Source organism: Morone saxatilis, unplaced genomic scaffold (genome assembly GCF_004916995.1).
Source record: "Morone saxatilis isolate NCDOM2014 unplaced genomic scaffold, NCSU_SB_2.0 Contig15, whole genome shotgun sequence".
Taxonomy (NCBI): domain Eukaryota; kingdom Metazoa; phylum Chordata; class Actinopteri; family Moronidae; genus Morone; species Morone saxatilis.
This window is the reverse complement of record NW_023339707.1, coordinates 11,158,404-11,172,536: the sequence shown is the minus strand read 5'-3', so window position 1 is coordinate 11,172,536 and position 14,133 is coordinate 11,158,404. Positions and strand designations below refer to the sequence as shown.

Sequence of the window (14,133 nt, the reverse complement as noted above, 5' to 3'; positions counted from 1 at the left end):
TATGTGAAAGAATGGGCTGGGATAAACACATATCTGGAAACCAACCCGAGTCCACAATGGCACAGAAGTATCCATAGTTTTCCAAGAGATGGCAAAGGCATTACAGTCAGAGGCAGCGAGAGGTTTCTTGTAGATACAAAACTGAGCAGGTGGTTAATTCATGTGTCAGCTTCATTTTATTGCATCAAACAATGGCCACGGTCTTGAGCACGCAAAATATCTGCTATAATGTGATGTAGCAGAGTGTATGCAAACAAATTCTTCTGCATTTGTCATTATGTTAATAATGACAAATGCAAGAATGTTAATTGACAGTTGAAGTATTTGTGCCTTTGTTTCCAGGATCTAACGCACACCAGGAATCTACATGATGACACACTTATCCAGGTAGAAAGGATTTTTCTTTATGACAAATTAGTATCTAAATGTGTATTTAAGTTTTGAAAAGATGGACTTTACTTTGTTGCAGATGTTAGAATCTGTGTCATCACTTAAGGTTTAATCCTTTAGAAGTCCTTTAGAAGAAAAGCTTCAACCTACAGCAGCAACAAGGAACCTTCATCCTGGGTTGATTCTGGTGGCCCCTGTGTACGATTCATTGATTTCAAGGGGAATCCAACATAATCCGACCCAGTGGCAGGCATGCTAGAAACAGCCAATCTTCTGATGATGGTCTTGTATGCTTATGTAGGTCTTATAGAGGCATCACTATTAAAATCAGACTGTTTTATAACCAGTTAGTTAATGACACCTCAGTTGCTTCTTAAAAAGTTATCCAACAATAGAGTCAGATGAACAGGTTCATCAGACTGAATATATGAAACAAGATAAGATAAGATAACATGTACTTTTATTGATAAAAAAAATTTAAGTTAGACACAGAAGCATAGGGGAATGTAGTGCAAAGAGTACAGAGCGGCTCATCTGTGTGCTAATGTCAGAGCGTGAAAGCTGCAGATCAGAGCTCTCTCTTTGTGGTTAACTTCATCATCGTCTGCGGGCACAGCAGGGCTCAGGCCACATTCTCAGGAACAGAGATCCTTCATTTAGACAATGGGGTTTAATGACTCGCAAGAGTTTTATTTGCTGACAGCTTGATGAGCGCTGGCACTGTCAGACGCAGAGGATGAAGGTAATTATACGAGCTATTAATTTGCAGTTAGCTTTGTTGACAAAATGTTGGTTCTTGTATGCCAGTTCGTGAGGAATGCAGGCTTTTAAAAAAAAAACGAATCAATTAAATGCATGTAGTTTGTATAATTTAGGACATAACGATGTACTGTAAATGGTATAGAGTACAGGTTATGTATGTTTGTACTAAGTATTAAGTTTTTTTTTTAACCTTTTAATGTTTAACTAACTTCCGGATCTATTTCTGAAAAATAATCAGTTTTTTTTTTTTTTTTTTCAAAAACAAAAAACTACTCAGTTGTAATCACCACTATCAGACTATTCCTGCTTACTACTGTTTGTACTCTTCCCACTTGGAAGATGAAACTCTGGACTGAATGAGGATCAAATAAGGCAATACCTTCTGCTTGATTGACAGCTTAACAAAGGCAATGGGGCAGAGTGATTTGTCAATGGGTAAAAATCTACACAAAGAGCTATTGATTGGCAGAAGAGAAAGGGGCAGAGGACAATGAGTGCGGCTGTGGGATCTCACCAAAGTGATCAATACTGGAGTTCTGCATGAGGGAGCCATCCCACTCTGTGTTTATACAGTCAGACGCAGAGCAAAGATCAGCTATTGTACAGCCGCACTGGTGCTGTCAGTCAACGCAGGGCAACACTGCAGGGGGTGGCCGGGCATCTTCACGCAGTAACACACACTCACACACACACTCAGATAAGACTCTGTTCCCAGACCTCACAGTGGTTAGAGGTACTACAGTTCCTAGAAACAGACTGCTGTCCCTCACACAGAAAACGATTAATAATTTCTGAGAAACTTTGAGGTTGGTATTACTTTGAAGGTTCAAAGCTACAGAAACACATTTTTCCTCACAGCTGTTGTGGGATCCATACATCCTGTTTCATATTTATTTGCCCAGAGTTTGAGATGTATGTCTTTGTTTTGTGGTGATTAAAAATAACATTTTCTTTTTTCAAGAATAAAGTGTTAATTTTACCAAGAAATATCACAAGAATCAGACTCACCAGCACTGATAAACACACAGATAGCTAATTTTTATTACAAGAAGTATGTAGGGAAGTTCATGTCGTGAACACTGAAAAGGCACATTGTTGTTAAACTCTTTAAATGTCATTTTTTAATGCTTGTACGTATCAAAAACAAAATTTTATTCACCTCCATTAAATTAGGATTTATAATCTGGGCGAACCAACCCTTTAGCTGATGTTTACAATTCAGAAGAACAAATGCAGCGTCACTCGTAAACATCATAAATAAAGCAGGAGACAGGGAGACATGAAGAGAGAGTGTCAGATGAGAGACACATGGCCAGACATTCACAAAGGGAGGGATTCCCTCATGAATGGGCTGCGACTGAGAATAACATACTAGACAGTGCCCCATGTAAGTGTTTGGCCTGTGCTAATCTTATCACGGCTCCATGTATTCATCATGAGGCCCAGTTTCTTCATCTCTCAAGAGCAGAACGTGGCTGGAGATGAGTGGACGTGCTGGCCGGGTGATCCATCCTGGAGTGATCACCGCCAGCAGACAGAAAGACACAAGCAGAGCCACAAGGCGGCTGCAGAGGCAGTGTTTACCTTCTGTCAGTCCATTGTTAAGTACCACTAGGAAGCTGTTTGTTATAAAGATAAGAGTATGACAGTGGGCTGACTGATGTGCAGGGGAGTTTGTAAGTGTTGATAGATGATGTGTTTTAAAATTTCCTGTTATGTCGGGTGTAATATTGAAACTAACACATGATTTCTCAACCATATTTTTCTTTAATTTAGATACCATAGTGTATTATCCACCTACACCCAGTCTACAATAGAAATACATCTGTCTACTGCTGATATGAAATTGCTGATTAGCAAAATTAATTAGCAGCAGAAAATCCCAAATGTACACTTAGGTAAGTTCAGTGTATCTCTACAATAAAGCAGCCATTGCTAAATATAAGCCCACTTTAACACTTAGTAAACTATTTTGTTTGAATTCTGGCTGTGGGTTATTGTGTTACTGGGCGTTTCATTTCTTGCCTGGTTCTGGTTCATTTCTGACCTTTTCAAGTTTGGTTTATTTAAAAGTAAAGAAATGTTGTGAAGTATCTCTGCATCTTAAGTAGATTAAGGTAGTTTTACTGTCAAAACTGAATTCAATAATTGTGAGCCCAGCCCCCATTAAAAAGCTTAATCTACAGACATTCTACTAGATCGTTATGTCCCAAAGGGAAAATGGAGACTATTGAGCTTTGTTGTTACCATATCTTCTTTGAAAGATGTTTGACTACTGTCTTCAGGGAATTGGACATTAAGAAACCATTTGTTTTGTGTGTGTGTGTGTGTGTGTGCGTGCGTGAGTGTGTGCGTGTGCGTGTGCGTGTGTGTACCCAGCTGCATTCTCAGCTCTCTTCGCCCATTCTCTGGGCGCATTTGTTTGGAGTGAGCCCATCCACTTATTGACACTTGTCTCCCCTGCCTCTTGCATGACAATCCAGGCAATAAAACCACGAGTGGAGCACACACTGTTCAACAGTTACCATAAGAAAAACAAGAGCAAAGAGGATGAGTGTTTACCTTCCCAGGGCATGAAAAGAAGGAAAAGAAAAGGAAATAAAGGCAAGAGCTCATCTCATAACTTCAACTCCCTTCCACACGCAGTGCAACGGCACACACATTTACCGCACACACTACATTTTTACATTCTCAGTGTCTGCTTGGCATTTTCCGTCAAAATCCATATCTAGGAAGGCTTCATGATAAAGAAAGGGAACAAACATGCTGACATGATAAGGGAAGGAAGAGACATTTTAAAAAGGTGATGGCACCTTTTCAAATCCTGGTCACATCTGCGTTAAGGATTTGCCCCAATGTCCACAGACACAGACACACACACACAAAGAATAGCCCGTATGAGATGGGACCAGACACCAGGACATCCTGTTTAGGGGACAATGCCCCCCTCTCTACAGTGCTAAAGTGATAATGCTCTTGCAACAGGGCGGCTGTCACCACCTAGCTGAGCCGGGGTCCAGAGAGGACCACAGGTCTCTGCACCGTGGGATAGCTGTTCAGGAAATAAAGCTTTTCAGCACCTCCCAGAGTAGAATATCCTTCTGTCAAATATATAGTTTCCTTGATGTTTTGGTAATATTGTGATGGGAAAATGTGTAGAATGCTAGCTTTGCATTTTTTATAATGTAAGAAGAGGGACTCAAAGGAATTGAGAGCCAACGTGAATGAAGAAATTGCATTCAAAATCAATTTCACATTTGTTATAGACCTAATGCAAATTATTACAAATCCACCCCTGGAACAAGGAATGATACATTTTAGCCAGACAGTAACAAGATAGCCGAGTGGCAAGTTTTAGAGAGCAGATGTCATTCAAATGTTTTAAAAATGACATTAGAGAACAGTGTGGGTGGATATCCTAGACGAGGAAGAAACCTGCATTCATGATAACATATCATAAGCTCACCTGTAGTAACCCTTCATGCGGCTTGATTTTGACCTGCTAACAAATGAATAGTCTGTGTTTGAAACTCTACGCTAAGAGGATCACTTTTTCAGAAAGACAATGTCAGTCTGTGTTGAATCACAGGAGCTAGTAGCTAGCCTGGAAATGTGTGTATTTTGGCAATATTCCTACATCAGGACCATTTTACTTACTTGTTTTCTCATCAAGAGTTAGATGAGCATATTGATATAAACTCAATTTGCTTCATTTAAGTTCTGCTCGCTAGCTAAGAAGATACAATGTGCAATAATAGTTTTGAGACTGACTAGAAACCTTTTACTTTTGACAGCAGCAAGCTGTTTACCCTGCTTTAAGTAAGCTAAGCTAGGCTAAATACAACAACATAGACCTTGTGCTGTATTAAAGCACAGACAATAAAATTACATCAGTCATTTCAGTAAGACAAGTAAATCAGTTTCCCTCACTGCTGGTCTTAAGCAGTGAGGGAATCTTAAAGACTTGTAGCTTGTGTCTTTGCAGCAATCTGACAGCAATCTGATTACCTGATTAAATAAAATGTTTTATATAGAGTATAGTGTATATTTATGTATTTACAACTACACAGAAACTGGTTGGTTGTAAAAAAGGCGTCATTTATTGCTTTGACACGTCTCGTTTCTCAGATGCATCCCCACCTAGTCACCCCATGAGAACTACATTTGTGAATGAACCTAGTACAAAATATATCAATAAATTGTACCGAGCATAACATCTAAACAAAATAAATGACAATATAACACTTAATATGACACATAACCAACATGAAACAAACTGCATTTACAGATGAGCAAAAGTTGGCCACTACATAGGCTATAAAAATAGATTCTTGAGCCCTTGAGAGTATCTTTGACTGTCTGCTTTGGCCTCAGACACTTAGATTGTACACAGTCCCTCAATAAATTCTGTCATAGTAGTACTACACACAGAGAACATTAGTTCCTGCGCAGAAACATGAATATATATAACATCAGTATAATCCTATCTGTGTAATTACATCAGATTTAGATTTTAACTTTACATCAAATACATTATTTATTCATTCATTTATTGCATGAAATCCTGGAATCAGTTATAAATTATGCATTATGATCAAAGAGCCTTTAGGGAAAAGCAATTACATTAATGTTATCAAATATATCCGTATTTTGCCTGCAGTGACTAGTCAAAATGTCAAATGCATAAGAGACATAATATATATAGAGGTTTGAAAATGGATAATCTCAATGTTCCTCTTCCCTTAAAAGAGACTGGAATTATTTACCAACAACATTTGTGAAATAGGTCAATCACTCTTTCTCACACTGTCACCCAGTCACACAATGCTAATGTGTAGTCTTAAAAACCCGACTTTCAGCCACACACACACACACACACACACACAAAACAAACAACTAAGGAAGAGGAGGAAGAGGAAGAAGTCCCACACACAACAGACACAAATGGTGGCATCTTGAAAAGACATATGAGTCAGATCCCTGTGCATGATGTTCTCAGGTGTCAAACTGGGGACAAGTCTGGGCATGTGGTAAGACACACAGTGAGTCATACTTAAGCACACACAGACACACACTTGAATGCAGTCCTGGGAGGTTTCATAAACTACGTGGTGATATTGAGTTATCTACTTTAATTGTAAACTTTTATGCTAAATTGTATATTAGTACCGAGCCCCCCTTGTGACATTGGATAAAAAAAAAATAATGCGTGGCCACAAGTAACAACCCGTGCCATCGAGATACGACAGCGCTGCCATGCATTTTTTTTTTTTTATCCAATGTCACCAGGGGGGCTCCGTATAGTAGAACACGACACTACATGATTTATCTTGTAAGATTTCCATAATTTCAAACACTTTTACCTGCGTCTCAATTTGACTACAACAGAACATTTCTACATTCATAACATAACATCCCCTGTTGTATTTTCATTTAATTGTTTATCATGTTTAAACAATATTTATAACTTAAAATATGAATCACCTTTAACAATAATAATGTATTTATCATTACATTTAGCTGTGTTAAGGCAAATCAACTTAACTCTATTACATTTTTGTAGCCCAAAATCTCAAACCACATATTCACCCTAAAGGGCTACTTACTGTGTTAGGGTCCATTTACACAGAGACGCATTACTAGAAATGCATTGCCTGCAAAACCATTGCTTTCCTGTGGTACAGTGCACCTGGCATGCACTCCTCTCTTGCGTGGCACATTGTGGTTACTTGCTGTTTTTAGACACGTATAAAAGTTAAAATATAACACACTTGGCTCACACAGCCAAATAAATCAAGCAAGAGGTGGTCTTTATTACTTTACCGCTTCTTTCCTGTTTTGATGCCATTTACTATCTTAGTAAATAGGTTAGCTAGCTAGCTATTTAGCTGTGTGAGAGATCTACAGAGCAGGGGTGTAATGGGAGGTAAACCTTATGCACCTCTTTGAAATGAAGTTAGAGTTTACTCATCTAGACCTTGACGCCTGCCTAAATCCACTTTTTTCCCCTGTAATCATATTTGATCGCCCGTTTGCATGGGTCCTGCTACACCAGCTGTTTTTCCCCTGACGCTATTTGCCAATGCGTTTTTTTAAGCAGCCACGCCTGTAGCGATTTGTTTCTGTGTGATTGGCCCCTTACTTACTAAAGTTTAAGAACCCTGTTATCACTGTTATTTGTGAAATTTGTTTTAATGGTTTCTTTACTCAGGGGCCACAAGGTAATTACATCTCTAAGCTGTTTAATTTTCACATCTTCAGCATTAAGGCACCATTAGTTAAGTGTCAGTGAACTCTGAACGAGAGCTAAAATAAAGCAACAGCTGCCAAAGCTGCGGGGGGAAGACAGGGACGACCCCTCAATGGATAAATACATAAATAATACGTCTCTACATGTGGCTCCTTCAAGGCCACCTAGGAGTCTGCAGGATGACCTCTAGCCTTGTCAAGAAGACCCTTTACTTTCTCTTGTGGAATCTGCACCAGTTGCAAAGGCTATAAGCCACGGGCCTCATGCCTTGAAACTGGAGAAGCTGCTGAAAAGCCAAACCTGGCCTCAGAAATACGTCCTGTAGACAAGCGGTGAGGATCAACGGGGCCCATGCGGCACCAGGACCCTGTGATATTTGATCAGGCTCGACGCATCCCATTGCGTCTGCCCACCCTGCCTCACCTCCTCCGTCTGCACACACCCAACACCTCACACCCAGTCCTAGGGATAAGTGGTCCCTTGCTATAAATACCGAGGCAGGATGGAAGCTTGGAGGGAGCCAAAACAGAGCGGGCGGTGGGAGGAGGAAGGCGAGTATGGCTAAAACATTAAGAGTGAACACCTGTTAATAAGGTGTCAAGGAGTCAAATGTGAGGTGACACTAAAAAAATAAGTCCATAATCTTCCAGTTTAATCCCCAGTGTTGCTGCTTTCAGCGTTTGCCCCAACGCCCTTCAAAACAAACACCTGCACACATTGAATCACACACTTCGCACACACATTTTGTTCTTTCCTAAGTTTCAACACCTTCTTTTTATCGTGTCCCCACCCCTCTGGGTCTGTCTGTCTGACTCCTCATCCTTATCCGCCTCTCCCTATCGCCCTCTCTGATTCTCAAGAAAACAGGTGCAAGGAGGAGTGTCCAGTACACACACACATACACACACACACACACACACAGACACATATAAGCACTTCATGCATGATTCCTGCTTCAGCCCCGCCTTTCCCTCACCAGAACCTGTGGCCAAAGAATGCAGAACATTTCCTTCTGTCCCCTTAGCTGCAGCGTCTTCAAATTGAGGAGCAAATATAGCCTCTGTCATCCATGTGAAAGTCAGAGCTGTGGAGCTCTCAAACAACCCGCCATATTTCCCCATATTCATGTTCAGAACAGAGGACGACTGTCAGTGCTCTAAGCTAAAAAGGCTCTACGTGCTTGAGGGGATCTCCTGCTTGAGAGATATTGCAAATAATCATAAATGAATGTAGCATGTATTTCCTAACAAAAGTCTTCTGTAAAACAGGGAGGGGTCAAGGTTTTTCAGCCTTCAACCAGTGAGAGAGAACTAACCAGGAAATCACCTGGTTAGGTCTTTGGTTGCAATGGCACATGGTTTCCTACCACAAGTTTAAAAATTAACAAGGCTGAAGGTTCATCCAGAAAACACATTCGATTGTGAAACTGGCAAATACTGAAATACTTGCAAGTTAAATAGTTTTTTTTAATGATAACAAATAGAGACCTGTCAGCCAAAAATTACATAGAGAACCATTTTTTAAAAACCTACCTCATGACAAGTGGGACTGCCAAACCAAAAAAATTGGTTAACTCTTGCATGACTTCCTTGTTTCACTTCAGTTAAAATCACAAATATCTAGAGAGGGGCATGGGAAAAAGACAACATATCTGTTCACATTAATTTGACCATCTTAGCCGATGCCCTTATTGGTAGTTAAAATAAGTAATGGGGGGAGAAAGGGGAAGCTTGGAGTGCAGTCCTGCATGAAAGATGTAACACTCACTGTAACTGGCTGTAGCAGAAACTGCATATCAAAAGCATTAAGTGCTGGCTAAACAAGGCCTAATGCAACAATGGCAATTGTGAATTTGGAGGGAGATGTGATGTTAAAAGTTTGGCGGCAACGTTATGCGCGCGTTCCTCCATTCAGTCGCTAATGAGAATGATAATTTGTGGCTCCTCTGACGACCCCTACCCCCTTCAATAGCGACTTCTCCCAAGGGAGCTGATGGCGCAGATCCCCGAGGGACATTCAGCCCTCTATAGGAATTCCTTTTCATCCCCTGATAGAGATTCCCGCCTGTTTCGTTTTATAAAGGCTGTGGTTGATTATATATATATGGTAGTCCACATTTCTTAATACTGTTTATTGTAATATAGTTGGCCCTGTATCTCAGCCAGTGGAGCAAACCGATTACAGGATTGAGGATTCAACATCTGAATATCTGTATACATCTGTGCCATTATGTGTTCACACTACATTACATTACATTACATTTATCCTACAGTGTATCTCTCTTCCTATGCCACTTAATACTTCTTAAATGTATTTTCTTCTTAACATAATACTGTTGCTTGTTCACCTGGCTTCTTCAATGCAAACAGTTTGAATATGACACTTCTTTACGTTCATTCATATTCCCCAACACGCTCATGACCGCAGAGCAGAGGCAGAGGCAGCAGCTTCCACCTGAATGGCAAACAGCCTACAATATGTTGCCATGTAAAAATAGGATGGGCTCAGCTTCTCTAGCGAGTGTACACTGCTGGATCCGAGTCCCCCCGCGATCCCTCGTGTTTACACCGGACTAGGCTCGCTTCTTGGCGACCACGCGTGTGTGTGTTCACCTCCGCAGAGCCGACTGCACGACCCGGCCTGCCAGCGGGGATTTACTGACTGGCGCTGTGCCCGACCGCAGGCAGACTAGTTCGCTCGGTTCTCACGACCTCAGCTCCACAAAGGCATCTCTGAACTATTAACTGAGACACGAAGGCAGTAGAACAACCGCAGAACCCACACACGCTGCCAACTGGTGTTTCAGTATGCCTACTCGCAGAAGGAAACAGCAGAAGCATCACTGGCAGTGGGGTTTCAGTATGCCATTTACTGATGGTGTCATCTGCAGGGCACTGGCACACAACAGGGTGAAAGTGAGAACGCAACTGCACGTCTCAACAGTCCAACTGTTAAGTGAAGACGAATAAAGAGTTGTACAGTGCAAAGACAACTATCTCAAGTCATGGAAGAAATACCCTGATATGCCTCCACCTACTGTTAAATGTTCCTACTTCCCAAACAAACGTGTTTCCTACTCTTTCTTCACTCATGTGATCTCTGTATTCGTGCATGTTTCAATAACCCATTTCTCCCTTAAAGGCAAATGTACACTAAAAGTCATTCAAAGGACATGAATGGCCTAAACACTGGTAGATTCAGCAGAACTTCTGATGTTTACAGTCGACAGGATTTTGAATATGAGACTTCAAAACATGTTTTTGGGCTGTGGATATCTTTACACAGGAGATGTGCACATAACTTAAAGTTTTAAAACTAAACATTTGAGCTGAACAAATCAACAAGAATGTTTATCTTGTGGTGGTCAAAGCTAGGAAACGCTTTAAAACCGACCGACCTGTGCCAGCCATGCGCACCCACGGCGCGCCGGTGGAGTATTGAATGTTGAGGGGTTTTGACCGGCGGTCACCAGGCTGTAACCTAATCCCTAGTAAAGGGGCCCGCTGACTGCAAGTGGCTGACACACGGCTAGCGCCACGCCGTCCGACACAGAAACACTGCCCTCAGTTCCAGACTCCACTCACCGGAGGGAGATAAGTTTACACCCAGGGATAAACAGGGACAGGAGGGAGAGATCGAGAGAGAGAGAGACCTTTAATACACAGAAAAGTGTGTAAAGCTGTGAGGAGAAAGCACCTGAACAGATGAAGACTGTATATAAATAAAATACCTGTTCAGATGATCTTGCCAGTGAGTGTTTGAGAGTTTCAGATGTTCTATAACATGGGGTAATAGCTTTCTTTATCTACCCCGACTTCTGTCAGGTTTCCCCGCCATCTGACAAAAGTCTAACCAAGTTCCCTCATTTTCCTCTCTATCGAGGTGTAGGCCCACTGGGAGTGGAATTGAACAATTGATACACAAAAGGAAGCGAGGATCCTTCCATATTCTTCTTTCACTGAGGCAATCTGTTAGTGACATTAACCCCTGAGCACATTTCCCAGACTCATGAATGGGGTCTAAGACTTCTTAAAGCTCCCGCTGCATACAGGATGAGACCCTTTTCAAACTTTTAATTACCTTTATAGCAATAGAAAAATACACCCCCATTGTCCCGTGGACCGTTCTCCAGCGGGTCAGATGTAAAAGGCTCCCGCCAAACTGGTGACAAGGTGGCCACTTAAAACTTAGTAAATTAATTGATAGGAGTTCATATAGGGAACATAATCAATGCTGCATCTTTGTTTTGGCATCAGCTATAACTGCTGTTTCAAAGTTAGATTCCCTAACTTATCTTCAATTCACCACTCTGACTTTTACGCATGAAATGTAACTTTTACACACGGCCTCAAAAACTACAGAATTACCCTTTTGCTCTTCAGTGAGGTATAACAAAGCAACTTGGACATGATAGAAACAGGCTTTAGACAAGAAAGTTAATTTCTGAAATCTCGTTTATTCAAACAATGGGCCATCACCCAACTTCAGTTTTTTTTTTCTTTTCAACACAAAACAACAAAGAATATAAAACACAGCTTTGGTATAACAATCAATAACAACTCTGTACAAAACTAAACCTTTTCATAAAAAGTACTTCATAACAAACATTTCCTATAAATCTTCCTCTGCATGTACAGCATTTATCACCGACATCCAAATGTTGGAATCAGGCGATAAATTATAAAAACCATGTGCCATTCAAGGCAACCGATGTTCCATTAAACGAAACAATGACAACTACTGGGGGGGGCATTAAGTGGTTAGAGTTACCGTCCCGTAGCGGAAAAGTTCCAGGTTTAACCCCCGCAACAGCTGTGCGTGCAGTCAGTTAAATGTCTAAACTGGAAAAAGTAATGCAAACTGGTTTCTCGTGAGTCTCTTGTCCCTCGCGCTACCAAGGCCGCCACACAGGCTCGTTGCTCTCCGAGCCGGTGCTGACCCCGACCGGGCTGACCGCTTGGGATCCCCCGGAGAAGGACGTCATGCCGTGGACCGGAGAAGCCGCAGTCGGTGCCGAGCTGCCATGCACCGGACTGGCGTTGAGCGCAACAGGCACTCCTGCGTTTGCGTAAAGTGGGATGACAGGGGCTGTAGCGGAGGCAAAGGCCGGGTTAGGGATCAAGAAAGCGAACTGTCCATCGGTTGCGGGCACCAGCTGGAACCCACCAAAGACCTTCGGGGAGACGGCCTCGGCGGGGCTGAGTTTGGAGCTCATAGCGGCGCTGCTGATGGGCAGAGTGGATGGGAGCTGCACATGGAGGGGCTGAGCCAGGTGCGCCTGCTGGGACGCGGCCTGCTGCGGGTAGTTCATGGACATCATCTGGCCCATGCAGCTGGACAGGTGGTTGAGGAGCCTCGACCTCACCTCCGTGTTCACCCCCTCAGAGGTGGACAGGAAGCGGGTGACCTCGTTCATGCACTCGTTGAATCCGGCTCTGTATTTGCTCAGGACGGTGGCATCTGCTGAGAGCGCTGCTGGAGGAGAGAAAGATGACGGATATTAGTGACGCAAATGTAGCTTTGTGACGCTTTCAACACCGGGCGGATGACCTCATAATTCTGACTTGCTTTTCATGATCAAACAAACTTACCGCTCATCTGTACGCGCTGCAGGTTCCTCAAGTGCTTCACTGTCATCTCCAGGATGTCTGCTTTCTCCAGCTTGGAGTGTCTGGAGCTCTGTAGGACATAACATGAAAAGTTGAGTCTGTATTCAAGGAACATTTAAAACGAGATCATCTGAACACGAAAGAGGAATTACAGGCATCAACATTATCTCAACTTACATCTTTTTTAAGTGCGTCCAGGATGAGAGTCTTGAGCTGCCCGAGGCTTTCGTTTATTCTCGCTCTCCGGCGTTTTTCCATGATCGGTTTGGATGACTGCAAAGAATAAACAAGTCTACATAAATGTGTTGCTCACAAGCACACATTTCAACTCTGCACACTGCATGCCAAGCCACAGCTGTACCACAAACTTGTTAACTGCGTTGCAAACTTTGTATAGATACAATATATTGACTTGCGAAAATAAAAAACAAATCCTTACTTTTCTATGCTCGCTGGCATTTTTCGGTTTGTCCGGTGTGTGTGATCCGTTTGCAGGGGCTCCGGCAATAGGAGATGCCGTCTGCTTTTCCATAGTGTCAGCTGGCATTGTGGATCAAACCAGGTAAAAGCGTAAAGAAGTAAATCCTCTTTGCAAGCGACGGAAAAGGGGAAAAAAAGATTGAAACACTCTGGAGATGTTTCAAAAACAATCACGTTGAGCCACTGCAGAGCTTATAAGAGATGTCTGACAGTCCCACCGATCAGTTTGCTGTATGTTATCACTGAGCTGTCATGTGAGTACAGGAGCGTGCGTTGCACCGTGCGGGGCGACTCTCCGCTTCTGCCGCCGACACACGCCGCGGCCGTACTTATAGACGACTCGCGTGCTCCCAGTTCGTGTGAAACCCTCTCTGCATTCTTTCCCACACTCGCATCAGCCAATAGCAGCGAGGACTCACCCATTGGGCGCGGGGCAGACCGCTGATTGGACAACACCCCCGCGGGCCGTCAGTCACGCGCTGCTCAATCAGCCCTGCAGGGACAAACAACAAAGCGGAGCGAGCAGCAGCGGCCAGGCCGGGCTGTGAAGTGATAAGGGAGGGGAATGCGCTGGATGTTTGCTTCCAACTTTGCTCCGTGCTCGTCAAAAATGTTATACTGCTCGGTGTGTGTGTGTGTGTG

At 42.6% G+C, this 14,133-nt stretch overlaps 1 protein-coding gene across 2 annotated transcripts; it reads right to left on the bottom strand.

The window, feature by feature from the left end:
• Nucleotides 1-11,838: 11,838 nt before the first annotated feature.
• her9 (hairy-related 9) lies at nt 11,839-13,834 on the bottom strand. Of its 2 annotated transcripts, none has more exons than XM_035657305.1 (4): nt 13,451-13,834; nt 13,189-13,284; nt 12,994-13,081; nt 11,839-12,874 (listed from the first exon to the last, which is right to left on the bottom strand). In XM_035657305.1, exons 1-4 carry the CDS (start codon nt 13,556-13,558, stop codon nt 12,294-12,296), a joined length of 873 nt encoding a protein of 290 aa, XP_035513198.1. In that variant the 5' UTR covers nt 13,559-13,834; the 3' UTR covers nt 11,839-12,293. The 2 variants fall into 2 exon arrangements, with proteins under 2 accessions (XP_035513198.1, XP_035513197.1); XM_035657304.1 differs by having other exon boundaries at nt 11,839-12,877; nt 13,451-13,832.
• Nucleotides 13,835-14,133: the final 299 nt, after the last annotated feature.

What these genes read in the sequence shown, in the direction of transcription:
- her9 (XM_035657304.1), bottom strand. Translation starts at nt 13,558, where the DNA reads ATGCCAGCTGACACTATGGAAAAGCAGACGGCATCTCCTATTGCCGGA. An exon ending in TGGACGCACTTAAAAAAGAT is followed by an intron (nt 13,082 to 13,188) that starts GTAAGTTGAGAT and finishes TATGTCCTACAG; the next exon opens with AGCTCCAGACACTCCAAGCT. An exon ending in GCAGCGCGTACAGATGAGCG is followed by an intron (nt 12,878 to 12,993) that starts GTAAGTTTGTTT and finishes TCTCTCCTCCAG; the next exon opens with CAGCGCTCTCAGCAGATGCC.